At 42.7% G+C, this 17,429-nt stretch overlaps 1 protein-coding gene and 1 non-coding gene across 4 annotated transcripts in view; one reads left to right on the top strand and one right to left on the bottom strand.

Moving 5' to 3' along the window:
* Nucleotides 1-17,429, bottom strand: part of HEATR3 (HEAT repeat containing 3) — a 61,896-nt gene that overhangs the window by 24,403 nt on the left and 20,064 nt on the right. For all 3 annotated transcript variants that reach the window (XR_009548298.1, XM_007538442.3, XM_060185586.1), the window contains exons 8-12: nucleotides 12,683-12,773; nucleotides 12,424-12,581; nucleotides 11,946-12,028; nucleotides 9,610-9,746; nucleotides 5,023-5,111 (exon numbers count right to left, since the gene is read on the bottom strand). Coding sequence is in view for 2 of the 3 variants with exons in the window: in XM_007538442.3 (XP_007538504.1) it covers nucleotides 5,023-5,111; nucleotides 9,610-9,746; nucleotides 11,946-12,028; nucleotides 12,424-12,581; nucleotides 12,683-12,773 (558 nt within the window). In the remaining variant the exon portion in view is untranslated. The remainder of the gene's footprint in view (nucleotides 1-5,022; nucleotides 5,112-9,609; nucleotides 9,747-11,945; nucleotides 12,029-12,423; nucleotides 12,582-12,682; nucleotides 12,774-17,429) is intronic.
* On the top strand, nucleotides 2,616-2,749 carry LOC132537352 (small nucleolar RNA SNORA70). The gene has a single exon (XR_009548798.1). It is a non-coding gene; the product is annotated as a small nucleolar RNA SNORA70 (small nucleolar RNA).

Raw genomic sequence — 17,429 nt, forward strand, 5'->3', positions numbered from 1 at the left:
CCCTAATGATTTTCTACAAAGACATGGCGATAAATGTAGACATACAAAGTGATTAACAATGTCATTAATTTAACAACCAATCTTGTTTTTATTCAAGTAGTCTTTATTTTTCTTCCACTAATGTGCTTTCTCTCTCCTAGGACTCAATCAAGATCACATATTTGCATAGATGTCTCCTTAACCACCTCTAACACATATCAGCTCTCAGCCTTTCCTTATTTTTCTAGAAATTTACATGTTTGAGAAGTAGAGATCAGTCCTGTTAGCGGAATATTGATTAAGTTGGATTGCTTTCTCAAAATTAGGTAAGATCACTTTAGGAATAACACATTCTCCCATTGCCCTACATTAAAAGGGTACATGGTGCCAATGTGACTTATGAGGAACTGAATTTTGATACCTACTTTTATGTTTTATGTTAAGATATTTTATGTATGTACAGTGATAATAAACTAGTATAAGCTTCATAATCAGTGAATCAAGGGGCAATCTATAAACTTACAATCTACTACTTACAAATTTATTACCCTAGATACAAAATATATTTCTAGTTTAGTAGAAGATTTATCTATTTGAATTTCCTTATTTTAATGTCCTTCAGAAATATCTTAGAATAACACTCACTACAAGCAAAATATGGCAAAGAGAAACAAATTCTCATATTTTTTTCTTTTTATGTTTAACTTCAAAAAAATTTTTTTATTATGGGGGCCGGGTGGTAGTGCAGCAGGTTAAGCGTACAGGGCTCAAAGTGCATGGACAAGCATAAGGATCCCGGTTCGAGCCCCCGGCTCCCCACCTGCTTCACAATTGGTGAAGCAGGTCTGCAGGTGTCCATCTTTCTCTTCTCCTCTCTGTCTTCCTGTCTTTTCTCAATTTCTCTCTGTCCTATGCAAGAACAACGACATTAATAACAACAATAATAAAAACCAGATCAAATTGATGGGGTTTACAGTAAACAATATTTATACACCTTTCAAATATTTGGGAGCTACTCTCTTCCCTGATCCAGCTTTCTGGACCTTTTTCCAGCCATGACATCATCTCCCCAGACAAAAACTTGGGTCCACCTGCATATTAGAGGTCAGGCTCAGGCAAAAGCTAGTAAAGTCATGGGCCCCTTGGAATATATCAAAAATAGACCTACTAGCTTTTTCCAAAATAGAAACCCCAAATCTCCTGCAAGATTCTTGCCTTAAGGTTCATGATTAGTCAACAATTTGTTCTGCTTTATATCTTAAGTCTTTTTCAGCCACCAGGTTCCAGATGCTACCATGCCAACCTGACTTCCCTGGGCAGCCAACCCCACCAATGTATCCTGAAGCCCTGTCTCTCCAGAGACCTGCCCCACTAGGGAAAGAGAGAGAGAGAGGCTGGGAGTATGGATCGACCTGTCAATGCCCATGTTCATCAGGGAAGCAATTACAGAATTCAGACCTTCCACACCCCATAATGACCCTGGGTCATACTCCCAGAGGGATAAAGAACAGGAAAGTCGGGCGGTAGTACAGCAGGTTAAGCGCATGTGGCACAAAGTGCAAAGACCAGCATAAGGATCCTGGTTCGAGCGCCCAGCTCTCCACTTTCTGCAGGGGAGTCGCTTCACAGGCAGTGAAGCAGGTCTGCAGGTGTCTATCTTTCTCTCCCCCTCTCTCCATTTTTCTCTGTCCTATCTAACAATGACAGCATCAATAACAATAACTACAACAATAAAAACAAGGGCAACAAAAGGGAATTAAAAAAGAATAGGAAAGCTATCAGGGGAAGGGATGAGATACGGAGTTCTTGGGGTGGAAATTGTGTGGAGTTGTACCCCTCTTATCCTATGGCTTTTGTCAGTGCTTCCTTTTTATAAATAAAAATAATAACCATAATGATGAAACAAGAGCAACAAAATGGAAAAAAATAGTCTCTAGGAGATTTGTGGTGCAGGCACCAAGCCCCAGCAATAACCCCAGAGGCAATAAATAAATAAAATTCATTATTATTATTTTAAACGTAAATCTTTTTTTTCTTTATTGGGGGGATGACTTATAATCTACAGTAAAATATAGTAGTTGGTACATGTGTAACATTTCTCGGTTTTCCGAGTAACACTCTAACCCCCCACCTAGGGCCTCTTCGGTCATCATGTTCCAGGACCTGAGCACTTCCCCCAACCTGATTCTTATACTTTGGTGCAATACACCAGACAATCAGGGTTTTAAAACTGAACTGGGGAGTCAGGTGGTAGTGCAGCGGGTTAAGCACAAGGACAGTTCGAGCCCCCAGCTCCCTACCTGCAGAGGAGTAGCTTCATCGGTGGTAAAGCAGGTCTGCAGGTGTCTCTCTCTCTCCCCCTCTGTCTTTTCCTCCTCTCTCTATTTCTCTCTGTCCTATCTAACAACAATGACATTAATAACAACAACAACAACAACAATGGAAAACAATAAGGGCAACAAACAAAAGGGAAAGTAAAAAAAAAAATTTGAACTGGTCCCAGGTTCAAGCCCCAGGCACCCCATATGGAAATATTAATGCACTGAAGAAACCTTTCAGTGCTATCTGCTATGCCCTGTGTCTCTGAAAAAGTTATCCTGGAGTGGTAAAGCAAACAAAGCAAAACAAAAAAATCCCTGTAATTCAGTTGACCATGCTGTCTTCCACATGGGGTTCAGTATACAACAGCTGCAAATAGCAGCCTCCCTGGTAGTAGTTTGTTTGTAGCCTATTGCTTGTATGGTTGCCTTAAGGGCCCTTACAGGCAGCCTTCTCCAGTAAATGTTTCATGCCTGACCACTTAACCTGAGGCTCCAGACAGGTATGTGGGGTGCCTTTTATTTTGTTAAGAATTTATTTATTGCCTCCAGGGTTACTGATGGGCTTGGTGCCAGCACTATGAATCTACTGCTCCTGGCAGTCATTTTTTACATTTTTATTTTTTATTTATTTATTTTTTTCCTCCAGGGTTATTTCTGGGCTCGGTGCCTGCACCATGAATCCACCACTCCTGGAGGCCACTTTTCCCCCCTTTTGTTGCCCTTGTTGTAGCCTCGTTGTGGTTATTATTATTGCCATCACTGATGCTGCTCGTTGTTGGATAGGACAGAGAGAAATGGAGAGAGGAGGGGAAGACAGAGAGGGGGAGAGAAAGATAGACACCTGCAGACCTGCTTCACTTTTTGTGAGGCGACTCCCCTGCAGGTGGGGAGCTGGGGGCTCAAACCGGGATCCCTACGCTGGTCCTTGCGCTTTGCGCCACATGCGCTTAACCCGCTGCGCCACCGCCCGACCCCCCCATTTTTTACATTTCATTGGAAAGGACAGAGAGAGACTGAGAGCGGAGGTAGAGATAAAAGAGGGAGAGAGAAAGACAGACAAATGCAGATGTGCTATGCTGCTTGTAAAGTTGTCCCCCCTGCAGGCGGGGACCCCAGGGCTCAAACCTGGATCCTTGCACTTAATAATATGCACTTAACCAGGTATGCCACTGCTCAGTTCTGTGGGATACCTTTTAAGAACCTCAGGGCTGGTGTATTGCACCAAAGTTAAACAGTCTGGGTGTAGGGTGGGTCGGGAGGGAGAGGTTTCAGGTCCTGGAACATGATTGCAGAGAACCTAGTGGGGGTTATTGTACCGTTATATGGAAATGTTATGCATGTACAAACAATTGTATTTTCCTGCTGATGTAAACCATTAACCCCACAATAAAGAAAAAAAAAAAAAAAGGGACCAGGTGGTAGTGCACCTGGTGAAATGCACACATTACATAGCGAAGGACCCGGGTTCAAGCCCTTGGTCCCCACCTGTAGCAGGAAAGCTTCACGAATGGTGGAGCAGGCCTGCAGGTGTCTTTCTGTCTCTCTCCCTCTCTATCTCTCTGCCCTCTCAGTTTCTCTCTGTCTCGATCTAATAAATAAATAAATGAAATTTAAAAAAAAAATTAATTTTAAAAAATGAAAAAAAAAAGAGTTGGGGTAAGGGGTGGGTGGTGGCATGTGCGACAATATGCAAAGACATGGGTTTGAGCCCCAGGTCTCCATCCACCTGCAGCTTTGTGAGTGGTAAAGCAGGGCTGTAGGTTGTCTCTCCCTCTCTATCACCTCTTTCCGTCTTGATTTCTGGCTGTCTCTATCCAATAAATAAAGATAGCAATAATAATAATAAAGAGTTTTTTGGGGGGTTCAGGTCCTGGAAAATGATGGCAGAGGAGGACTTAGAGAGCGTTGAATTGTTATGTGGAAAACTGAGAAATGTCACACATGTACAAACTGCTGCTGTTTTTTCTTTACTGTTGATTGTAAACCATCAATCCCCCCAGTTAAGAAAAAGAAAAGGGTAAGGTGGTTGGGGTTCACACCAGCCTGGCCATCATGTCCATCCACACCAAGTTACAGAACAAGGAGTATGTGATTGTGGCCCTGTCCAGGACTGAATTCAAGCTCCCTGGGCACTAGGAGTGAGGCTTCACCAAGCTTAACTTGGATGATTCTGAAGGCAGGGTGATTGAAAAGCAATGTGTCCAAGATGGCTGTGGGGTTGAATATATTTCTCTCTCCCTCTTTTTTTCATCTATGCATTCATTTATTTTATTTTCCCTTTTGTTGCCCTTGTTGGTTTTTCTGCTGTTGTTGTAGTTATTATTGCTGTTGTTATTGATGTTGTTGGATAGGATAAAGAGAAACGGAGAGAGGAGGGGAAGACAGATAGGGGGAGAGAAAGATAGACACCTGCAGACCTGCTTCACCGCCTGTGAAGGGACTCCCCTGCAGATGGAGAGCTGGAGGCTTGAACCCAGGATCCTTAAGCCGGTCCTTGCACTTAGCGCCACGTGCACTTAACCCGCTGCGCTACTGCCCGACTCCCCGGGGTTGAATATATATCCCTGACTGTGGTCCCCTGGACAAGTGGCGGGTCCTACACTCCTGAAAGCTTCAGAGCTGACCTCTACTTAATCTTGTTCAATACATCCTAACATCAACTATAGCAAAATTTTGTAAATGTTAGTTGCAGTGCTGAGAAGGTGTAAGTAAAAGAGCTTACCTGAGAAATGTTCTTGGAGGCCATTGTTTGCAAAAGCGCTCTCAAGGCACTACTTATGGCTTCTAGAAAGTCAACATTCTTATCAAAATCTAAAACACAAAAATGAAATGTAAACTCGTGCTTTTCTGTGCCATTAGTTTGTAGGAAAACACACACACACACACACACACATGCACGCAGTGTCAACACATCATACAGAACTGATGAGCTAGCTCGCTTGGATAACGTGCTGCTTTGCCCATATGTGCACTATGCACAACCCAGATTTGAGCCCAACTCCCACTGCACTGAAGGGAAAGATCTTCCAGGCTGTGGTTGATCTTTTTTTACTCTTTCTCTCTGCATCAATAAGAAACAAAACAAAACAAACAAAAACCTACCAAATTACATGGCTGGGGAAATGGCTCAACTGACAGAACATAGGAATTGCATGCTTGAGACCCCAGCACTGCATGAACCAACCAGAGTGGTGCTGTGGTGCTCTGGTCTCTGTGTCTCTCCTTATATACCTCACATGAAATTTAAACACACACATACACATCTTTAGTATCAAAGTCTGTTGTGGAAACCACTACACTATTTCCACAGCCCCAGATGATCTTTATTTAATTCACATAACTGGTCATACAGCTCCCATTTTGGAGAGGAAGTTCAAACCACTCTGGCTTTCTGACAACTTTTCTGAAAAAAGTCAACACATATGGTATTGTTAAAAAAAAAAAAAAAAAAAAAAGGACCTGGGTTCAAGCCCCTGGTCCCCACCTGTAGGAGGAAGCTTCCTAAGTGTTGAAGCAGGGCTACAGGTGTCTCACTCTCTATCTTCCGCTCCCCTCTCAATTTCTGTCTCTATCCAATAATAAATAAAAATATTTTTTAAAAAGTCAAACAATTTCAAAAACAAAGTAAAAGTAAAAAAATTTCTTTCTTTCTTCCTTTTTTTTTTTTTTTTTTTTTTTTTACCTCCATGGTTATCTCGGGCTCTGTGCCTACACTATGAATCCACTGCTCCTCGTGGCCATCTTTTTTCCATTGTTGTTGCTGTTACTACTATTATTGTTGCTATTGTTGTTGGATAAGACAGAGAGAAATAAGAGAAGAGGAAAGAAAGACACCTGCAGACCTGTTTCACCGCTGCAAAGTGATGGCCCTGTAGGTGGGGAGCCAGGGTTCGAACCAGGATCCTTCCACTGGTCTGCACTATGTGCATTTAACCTAGTGTGCTATTGCCTGGCCCCCCATTTTCTTAAATTTAGAAATTTATTTGTAAAACAAGCACCAATACCTAACACTTTTTATAAATTTGATAAGAATCCAAAAGAGAAGTCTAAAGATCTGGGAAACTAATGAATGTTCACAGAGAAATCTGTATTTAGTCTTTTTTTTTTTTTCTTGCCTCCAAGGTTGTTGCTGGGGCTCGGTGCCTGCTCTACGAATCCACTGGTCCTGGAGACCATTTCCCACTCACTTTTGTTGTCCTTGTTTATCACTGTTGTTGTTGGATAGGACAGAGACAAATTGAGAGACGAAGGGAAGACGGGGGGGGGGGGAGAGAAAGACAGACACCTGCAGACCTGCTTCATTGCTTGTGAGGCAACCCCCCTGCAGGTGGGGAGCCAGGGGTTTGAACTGGGTTCCCTACACCGGTGCTTGTGCTTTGCATACTTAACCTGCTGTACTACTGTCTAGCCCCCTGCATTTAGTCTTTTAAAAACTCAACTTTGGGGCGGGGGTAGATAGCATAATGGTTATGCAAAGACTCTCGTGCCTGAGGCTTAAAGTCCCAGGTTCAACCCCTTGCACCACCAAAAAGCCAGAGCTGGTCAGTGCTCTGGTTAAAAAAAAAAAAAAAAAAAAAAAAAAAAAAAAAAAAAAAAAAAAAGCTCAACTCTGTGGCTGGAGGTGGCACATATGATTCCATGCCCAAGGACCCAGGTTCAAGTCCCTAGGCTCACAGGGGAGCAGCTTCACAAGTGGTGAAGTAGTGCTGCAGATGCCTCATTCTCTCTCTCTTTTTTTAACCTTTATTGGATAGAGATAGCTAGAAATCGAGAGGAGAGGGAGAGAGACAGAGAGACACCTGTAACACTGCTTCACCACTCACTGCAGGTGGGGACCAGGGGCTTGAACCCACGTCCTTGTGCATCTTAGCATGCACTCAAGCAGGTGAGCCACCACCTGGCCCCCAGATGCCTCATTCTCTACCTGCCCCCAAAGCCTGTCTCTGTCAGAAAAGAGAAAAAAAGTTCAACTCTTGGGCCTCTAGAGCACAAACACATAGGCCTGAAGCCCTCGAGGCCACAGGCTGAAACCCTAGTGGCACCCTACATCCCAGGTGAGCAGTGCTCTGGTCTCTCTCATAATAATCAAATGTAAGAAAAAAAAAATTGGGAGTTGGGCGGTAGCGCAGCGGGTTAAGCGCAGATGGTGCAAAGCAAGGACCATTCTAAGGATCCTGGTTCGAGTCCCCAGCTCCCCACCTGCAGGGGAGTTGCTTTACAAGCAGTGAAGCAGGTCTGCAGGTGTCTATCTCTCCCCCTGTCTTCCCTGCCTCTCTCCATTTCTCTCTGTCCTATCTAACAACAATGACATCGATAATAACTACAACAATAAAACAACAAGGGCAACAAAAGGGAATAAATAAATATTATAAAAAATTAAAAAAGAGAAAAAAGTCAACTCTCAGACTTAATGCTATACCTGAGGAGAAATGCTAAACAATTTCTAATGAAATATATGAATACAGAAGGGCCAGTAAAATAGCTTCCTTGGACTTTGTATTGTTTTGCTATGAGTACAATCTTGGTTCAAGATTGGTCCCCACCATACTGGAGGAAACTTTGATGTCGCGGTCTCTATCTGAAAGTTATCTGGAGCAGTGAGGCTTTGGTGAACAGACACCTGACCATGCCTGCGGCCCCACTTCAAGCCCTGGCACAAAAGAGCAACATGGAAAGCATGTTGGGGGGTGGGGAAAGGCAATGAATGGAGAAGTGTTGCTGTCTCCCTCTAGTCTCTCTCTCCCTCTAAAATCATGTGGGGAAAAAAAAATTGGCCTAGGAAGGCTGCTCTGCGGTGGTTAAGACACAAGCAGGAGTGACTGACTTCATCCCCCGGCAAAACACGCGCACACACACTTTCTTGTGCATGCACAAGATATGCCACTAATTCACTGAACATAACAGAGTTACATCTGATTTGGTTAGATTCTAGTTCTGGTGCTGTTCACTGGAAAAGTGAACAAGTTACCATGCGTGAGGTTCAAATCTCTGGTCCTGACCTGTAGGGGGAAGACTACACACCAAATCCACTGCTGCCAGCAAGCATTCCCCCACTCCCTTTCCTATTTCAACAGAAACAGGGAAACGGGGGTTGGGAAGAGTCACCTGCTCCACCACTCATAAAAGATATCTCCCTCAGGAGGGGAACAGGGACTTGCATGCAGGTACGTGCATATACATGGTAAAGTGTGTGCAATATCAGGTGCACCATGCTTGCTCCCATAATTCAGTCTTAATTGGCCTGACATGACTGGAAGCAGATAAGTAAAGAAAAAAGAGGGCGGGGGTAGATAGGATAATGGTCATGCAAAGAGACTCTCATGCCTGAGGTTCCGATGTCCCAGGTTCAACCTCCCCCCACCAGCCCCACCACCACATAAACCAGAGCTGAGCAGTGCTTTGGTTAAGAAAAAAAAAAAAAAAAAGAAAGAAAAAAAAAAAGAGGAAAGGAGATGAGACCATAAGCAAAAACTGAGCAGTACCCTGGTCTCTGTACCTTCCTCTGTTATTTATCATTAAAATTATATATAATTATATATCCCCTTTTGTTGCCCTTATTGTTTTATTGTTGTAGTTATTATTGTTGTTGGATAGGACAGAGAAATGGAGAGGAGGGGAAGACAGGATGAAAGAAAGACACTTGCAGACCTGCTTCACCACTTGTGAAGCAACTCCCCTGCAGGTGGGGAGCCGGGAGTTCGGATCAGGGTCCTTGTGCTTTGCACCACCTGCGCTTAACCCATTGTGCTACTACCCGACACATATATATATATATTTAAAGCTGGTGAGTATATAGTTCAACTGGTAGAGCACAGGGGTTGTATTCTTGAGGCTGTGGTCCCATCTATATCTGGAATCACATGGATGGAGTCGTGTTTTGGCTTCCTTTTCTCTCTTGTAACATTTTCTCTACCTCATGTAAGATAAATAAAATAAATCATAAAAAAAGGAAGAAAGGAAGAAAACAAAAATGGTGGCTCAGGAGTTGGTTCAATGACTAAAGCACAGGACTGGCAAACGATGTCCGAGTTCCAGGCCCAGCATTATATATGCCAGAGCTGTACTCTTGAGTGTGTTCTCTCTCTCTCCTCTCACCTATATAAAAGTAAATCTAAAAAGAGGAAGGAAGGAGGGGAGAGAGAGAAAAGAGCCCAGGGTAGAGAGCAGAACTTGCATGAGGTCCCCTGCTTAATTTCCAGAACCATGTATGCCAGAGCAGGCTCTCTGCTTCTCTCTGTTAAATACGTAAAAGAGTTATTTATACATATGAGTGCACAAAGTGTGTGTGTGTGTGTGTGTAAGTACTTACCTGGTTGAGAAAAGAGCAGCTGTGACAGATGTTGTGCAAGTGTCTGCAGGGCTGGAACCCCTCCCAGATGGCCTACATCTAGGAGGGACACGAGAGTCTGGAGACACATGAGGGCTCTACACTGTATAGTGTTCATTCTGAAAAGGAAGGAACGACTGCTGTATTTATGAGAAAGTTACAAGTTACTGAGTGAATTCAATATTAATGTTTAATTCAAACTTTCAGTTCTGACCAGGAATATCTGTCAACAGAAGGGAGGAGGCCTATGGCAATTAGCCAAGAGTTTAAAAAAAAAAATTACTTAACTTTATTAGAGACAGAAATTGAGAGGCAAATGGAAGATAGAGTGAGAACAGGCACCTATAGAAGTGCTTCACCACTTACAAGCTTTCCCCCTGCAGGTGGGGACAAGAGCTTGAATGCAGGTCCCTGTGCACTCAACCAGGTGCACTGCTGCCTAACTCCTGTTAGCAAAGAGTTTCATGGGGACAGTCTATCAACCAAATTAAATTGCCTGAGCACTCCAGACCTTTGAGGCACAACCCATAAATGAGTCGTCAGATAGCTGGTTCAGAAGATTTCTGTGTGTAGCCAAACCTTTTTTTTAAAAAAAGACAACTTTTCTTTTTTGCCTCTAGGGCTACTGCTGGGGCTTGGTGCCTGCACTATGAATCTACTGCTCCTGGAGGCCATTTTTTCCATTTTATTGCCCCTGTTGTTACCCTTGTTGTTGCCATTGCTGCTGTTGTTGTTGGATAGGACAGACAGAAATCAAGAGAGGAGGGGAAGACTGAGAGGGGGAGAGAAAGACAGCCTGTGAAGCGACTCCCCTGCAGGTAGAGAGCCGGGGGCTCAAACTGGGATCTTTACGCTGCTCCTTGCAATTTGTGCCATGTGCGCTTAGCCGCTGTTACCACCTGTCCCCCGCCCGGCCCAAATTTTTTTTTTTTTTTGACAGAGGATGAGAGGGAGAAACAAAGGACAGACAGTGAAAGAAGTGACACCTATACCTACATCACTGCTCCATGCCCTATGAAGCTTCTTCCTGCAGGCAGGGAGCAAGAGCTTGAACCTGCATCTTTAGGCATGGTTAATGTGGGCACTCCAATGATTGTGCCACCATACAGCCCCACAATAAACTTTTGCAATAAAATATGACATACATTAAGTGCTCAATGCACTTAAGAAGTAGCTTAAAAACAAACCCCCATCACCTAGACAAGACAGAAAGACTGATAGTACTCTAACCATCCAGCTGCCTCCTTCCTATCATGTTGCACCTCCCTCACCTCCCCACCCACACACACAAAAAGTTTGTATTTCCTTTCATTATTATTATTTGCTTCCAGGGTGATCACTGGGGCTCTGTGACGGCACTGCAAACCCATTGCTCCTGGTGGTAATATTTTCAATTTTATTCAGTAGGAATAAAATTGAAACTGAGAGGGGAGGAAGATCGAGAGGGAGAGAGACACCTGTAGACCTGCTTTGCAGCTTGTGAAGCAGGACCTCTACAAGTGGGGAGTGGGGGCTCGAACCTGGGTCCTTGTACAGGTCCTTGCGGTTAGTACCATGTGTGTTTTACCAGGTGCACCACCACCTAGCCCTTCCTTGTTTTTTCTCTGTAGGGTTACCACATATGTATACATCTGTAAACAAAATAGTTTAGTGTTTCCTATTTTTGAACTTGGTAAAAAATGAATCACAATGTATATATTCTTTTGTGCCTTACTTTTTTTTGCTTAAATGTTACAATTAAAAAAAAAATATTTATTTATTCCCTTTTGTTGCCCTTGTTGTTTTATTGTTGTAGTTATTGTTACTAATGTCATCATTGTTGGATAGGACAGAGAGAAATGGAGGGAGAGGGGAAGACAGGGGGAGAGAAAAATAGACACCCGCAGACCTGCTTCACCACTTGCAAAGCAACTCCCCTGCAGGTGGGGAGCCCGAGACTTGAACCAGGATCCTTATGCCGGTCCTTGCGTTTTGCGCCACCAGTGCTTAACCCGCTGCACTACTGCCTGACTCCCAATGTTATAAATTTTATCTGTGTTGTAAGAAGTTTTATTTCAGGTGTTTGTGTTCTATGACTATGTCAATATTTATCTATCCATTCTCTCATTGGGGGACAGTAATTATTTCCACATTGGGTTAACTGTGAGCCACACTGCTGTGTACATTATCACAACCTAGATGTATGTACACTTTTCTCTGGAAACATAGGAACAGCACTTGTGTACTGGGGGAGGTACAAAGTCAGTATCTCCTGTTTAATGGTCTATCATTTCATATAATAACAGTGACTAACTTTTTGAGAACAGCAAAGTACTTACTTTCTAATCAAAGGTTTCCAAGAAGGGTTCCTAGAACACACTTCAACTGCATTGCTGTTTGGAAAGGTAGTCTTCTCAAAAACCTAGATTTTAAGAAACAGTAACACAAAGGTTAAAATCCTACATATGGGGGTCGGGTGGTAGCGCAGCGGGTTAAGTGCATGTGTTGCAAAGTGCAAGGACTGGCATAAGGATCCCGTTTCGAGCCCCTGGCTCCCCACCTGCAGGGGAGTTGCTTCACAGGCAGTGAAACCGGTCTTTCTCTCCTCCTCTCTGTCTTCTCCTCCTCTCTCCATTTCTCTCTGTCCTATCCAACAACAGCGACATCAATAACAACAACAACTACAATAAGGGCAATAAATAAATAAATAAATAAATAAATAAATAGGCTACTGGGAGTGGTAGATGTGTCATGCAGTCACTGAGAACCAGCAACAAGCCGGGTAGCAACAACAACATAAAATGAACATCAGGTTACCTTCTTTGGGATAAGATAGTTGGTGAGAGCAGTGTGGATCTCATCGGAGAGGCACAGCGGGGAGAGCAGCTGCCCACCACCATCACTGAAGGAACTCTCCATAAATGCATCGCTTTCATCACTGCTAGAAAGCTCTTCCCACTCATCATCAGAGGGGTCTGGGAAAAGGGCAAACCTCACGTAAGTGGAATATTTACAAAAATCCTCACAAGAGCTGTCCACTCAGTCCAGGCAGTCCCAATGGAAACTGATAACAAACCTTCATTGCAACACATGTTGACAATAATTTCCAGAGCTGTCTGCTGAGCTGTCAGCAACGCTATGGTCTCTCTTAGTTCCTTGTCAGTGGTCTAAGAAAAGAAATAAGTCAATGTTTAGGAAAATGTTTGTGCACAGATTTTTCTTAGTGAAAGCCTGCTTGAACCTTTTTGTACTTGGAATGGATTACATGGCATGGGCATGGATGGTGGAAAAGTCATAAAGTGCTACAAGCCCTGTACAGAAGGACAGTATTAACTGGGCTTCCATCTATCTGCATGGTTTTCTGTCATAACTTAGTGTGCTGGAGAGAGCAGATAACATGTTCAGGAATTCTGAAGTGAATTCACCCCGAGACTTAATCTAGTGTGTTCAGAAGTAGCTCGGCATACTGAGATTAAAGCAAGAGTTCATTTTAGACAACAGGCACTTGGACAAAACAAACCTGCTTTTAGACACTTAGACATCTTGGAAGAGACTGTATTGACAACAGCGACTAAATGGTCCTTCTTTGACCAGCAGTGCCTGGCTAGAGACTGGCTTGCTCCCCAGCTTTCTTGGAAGACTATCATAGAGCATTTCTATGCCACTGAAGAAAGGGGGGGGGCACGACTAATCCCAGTTCCTGCAAACATGTGGTATGAAATTAACTTTTCAATGAACATTCTTTAAATGAGATATAAATTCATATGAACACAACTCTCAAATTACCTACGTGCAAAAGCTACACTGATTATTCAAAACTGTTGCTAACGAATATATCTTATCATATGAACAGTTCCCAATGTTAGGTTTTCTGTTATTATTCTTTTCTTTAACCAAAACTGCTTTATGATGAGATTGAACCTGAGATCTTAAGAGTCTCAAAGCATGATGATCTTTTCCATGACCATTATGCTATTTCTCTAGCCCACTGTTTTTAATGGTTATATAATATTCCTTTAAATGAATACATTAAATTTACCAAGCATCCTACTAGTGTGGAGTATTTCAGATTACCTCAATATTCTATTTCCTCAGATTTACTGGGTCAATAGCTAAAAACATTTATAGATTCATTTTCTTTTCTAGAATGGTCATACTCAGAATCCTTCAGCAACTTCTTTTTGCAATAATTTTGAAATGTATTCTTAAAAAAAAGGGAGGGTGAGGTGGGCCCTGGCATACCTGTTACAAAGCGCAAGGACCCAGGCTCAAGCCCCCTGGTTCTCACCTTCAGGGGAGAAGCTTCACAAGTGGGGAAGTAGGGCTGCAGATGCCTCTCTCCCTCTCTATCTCCCCCTTTCCTCTTAATTTCTGGCTGTTTCTATCCAATAAATAAATAAAGATAATAGAAAAAGAAAAGAAAAAAAAAGCAAGCAGCTAATTTAACAGATGTAATTTAGTAGTCCCAACATTTGTATGAGTTTGCTGCTGACAAGAATGTTTACCAAGTCTATTCTTTTTACTTTGTGTGTATATGATATTCAACTAAACAAAATGAAGAATAGATGCAAAGTTAAAGACAACAGATTGCTGGGATCCTATCGATACAAAATGTATGAAGATGTGACTTCGAAGGATTCTGAAATTAGGGGGCCAGGTGGTGGAGTACCCAGTTAAGTGCACACACTACCAAGAGCAAGAACCTGGGTTCAAGCTGTTGTTGAAGCTTTACAAGTGGTGAAGCAGGTCTGCAGGCGTCTCTTTCTCTCTTCTTACCTCTCCTCTGTCTCTCAATTTCTCTCCGATTAAATAAAAAGACGGAAAAAAATATATATGAGATAATAATAAAAAGGAAAAATGTCCAGTGGGGCAGTGAATTTGTATGCAGGCACCAACCCCTAGCAATAAACCTGGTGGCAAAGTAAATAAATAAAAATAAGTCTGAAATTAAATTCCACATTTTTGTTGTTGTTGTCTCTGAAACCTACACTGAAATGATTTTCCCCCCTTCTTCTTCCCCAGATAAAAAGGGATTGAAGTCCCACCAGATCCAGCTTTCTGGTCCTTTTTCCAGCCATGACATCATCTCCCTAGACAATAACTAGGATCCACCTGCATATCAGATTTCAGGCTCAGGGGGAAAAAAAAAAACCTAGTATAGTCACAGGCCCTTTGGAATATTACTAAAATATGCCTACTAGCTATCTATAGAATGGAAGACCCCCCCCCCCACTCTTCATCTGTACTACTCCAGCCTTTAGGTTCATGATTAGTCAACAATTTTTTTTGGCTTTGTATGTTAGCTCTCTTTTCAGCCACCAGGTTCCAGATGCTAGCATGATGCCAAACAGACCTCCCTGGACAGACAACACTACCAATGTGTCCTGGAGCTCCCAATTCCCCAGACCTGCCCCACTAGAAAAAGAGAGAGACAGGCTGTGAGTATGGATCGACCTGTCAATGCCCATGTTCAGTGGCGAAGCAATTATAGAAGCCAGACCTTCTACCTTCTGCACCCCACAATGACCTTGGGTCCATACTCCCAGAGTTAAAGAATAGGAAAGCTATCAAGTGAGGGGATGGGATACGGAGTTCTGATGATGGGCATTGTGTGGAGTTGTACCCCTCTTATCCTATGGTTTTGTCAGTGATTCCTTTTTATAAATAATAAAAAAAAAGGGGGATTGGGAGTTGGGTGGTGGCGCAGCGGGTGAAGTGCACATGGCGCAAGCAAAAGGACTGGCGTAAGGAGCCTGGTTTGAGCCCCTGGCTCCCCACCTGCAGGGGAGTCTCTTCAAAGGCAGTGAAGCAGGTCTGCAGGTGTCTGTCTTTCTCTCCCCCTCTGTCTTCCCCTCCTCTCTCCATTTCTCTGTCCTATCCAACAACGACAACAATGACATCAATAACAACAATAACTACAACAATAAAACAACAAGGGCAACAAAAGAAAATAAATAAATATAAAAATATTTTTTAAAAAAAGAACTACAACAATAAAATAACAAGGGCAACAAAAGGCAACAAATAAACAAATAGTAAAAAAAAAACCCCAAAAAACAGAAAAGTCCCACTTAAAAAAAAAAGGAAAGACACCACAGCAACAGAGCTTCTTCTAGTGTGGTGGAGGCCAGTCAAACCTGGTTTGTATACATGGTAACGCAGGCACACATCCACGTAGGCTATCTTGCTGGCCCTATATTCCACCCATTTTTTATAAATTTTTAAAAAATATTTATTTCCTTTTGTTGCCCTTGCTGTTTTATTATTGTAGTTATTGATGTCGTTGTTGTTGGATAGGACAGAGAGATAGATATAAAGAGAGGAGGGGAAGACAGAGAGGGGGAGAGAAAGACAGACACCTGCAGATCTGCTTCACCGCCTGTGAAGTGACTCCCCTGCAGGTGGGGAGTTGGGGGCTCGAACCGGGATCCTTATGCTGATTTTTGCGCTTTGCGCCACCTGCACTTAACCTGCTACGCTACTGTCCGACTCCCTTTTTTTTTTTTTTTTTTTTAACCAGAGTATTGCTCAGCTCTAGTTTATGGTAGTGTGGGGGACTGAACCTGGGACTTTGGAGCCTCAGGCATGACAGTCTCTTTGCATAATCATTATGCTCATCTACCTCCGTCCTTATTCCACTTCTTTATGTAACTCTCCTGCTCAAAACATTTCTCTGATTCTTGACATTATCAAACTGGCATATAGATCAATCTAGATAAAATGTTATGACAAGAGATGTACTTCAAAATATTCATGGTGAGAGGGCAGAGTGGGTAAGGAAATAGATTGACTTTGATAACTGCTAACTGACAGCAGGAGGCTGGATGCTAGCATACTCAGGCGAGCTCAGGGTTCTACGCGGAAGGATCCAGGTTCAATTTCCTGGTCTCAAGTATGGAAGAAGCTTCATAAAGGGTGAAGCAGTGCTACAGCAGTCTCTCTCTCCTTCTCAAGTTCCCCTTGCATGCCAGTTTCTGTCTATATTTAATAAATTAGTTTTTTAAAAAAGAAAAAAAACCTGACACTTGAGTACTGTTGTATGGGAGAACAACTTGGGCTGACTCTTCCTTTACAAACTTAAGATCAACCTTTAGTTAGACGATATGATTAAGGGCTTGAATTCTAAGACATCCCTGCACACACCACTGAGCAATGTGTGACCAGAGCTTACAGGCCATAAATTTGTATTCCAGGCACATATCCACAGGATGCTGAGAATGCTACTGGCATTTAAAACACTAGTGACAGAGCAGCATGCTAATTGTCTAGTCTATTCAGTTATGTTAAAAGACTTTAAAAAAGGGGGTGTGTGTGTAGTGCTGAGGGTGAGGAATGACCACCAGGAGTGGCAGATTTGCTGTTCAAGCACCAAGACCTAGCAATATTAACTTACCTGGTAGTGAAAGAGAGAAGGAGTGGGGGGAGAAAAGAAAGAAAACTGACTCTAGATAACAGTTCTTTTTCATTTCTGAACTACAGCACTGTTGTCTTCGGCTTATGGTGGTACTGGGTATTGAACCTGACCCTCTGCCACAAGAAAGTCTCGCATAACCATTATATTATCCCCCAGGTCCTCAAGACGTTTTTTTCCCTTTAGCAATGAAACTTCCTTTTCTATTTGTTTAGTTTTTGATGGATACTCTTCCTTTCTTTTTTAAATTAGATAATAGGACTGGCTCTAGAAGTTTGGGAAGACAGAAAGAGATCATCACTCTGACACATAAGATGTTGGGATCAAACTCAGGACTAGATGCTTGTGAATCCAGGACTTTATACACTGCAGCATCTCCTGGGCTGTGGATATTATTTTTTTCATTCAGACA

This window comes from Erinaceus europaeus, chromosome 2, assembly GCF_950295315.1.
Source record: "Erinaceus europaeus chromosome 2, mEriEur2.1, whole genome shotgun sequence".
NCBI classification, from domain to species: domain Eukaryota; kingdom Metazoa; phylum Chordata; class Mammalia; order Eulipotyphla; family Erinaceidae; genus Erinaceus; species Erinaceus europaeus.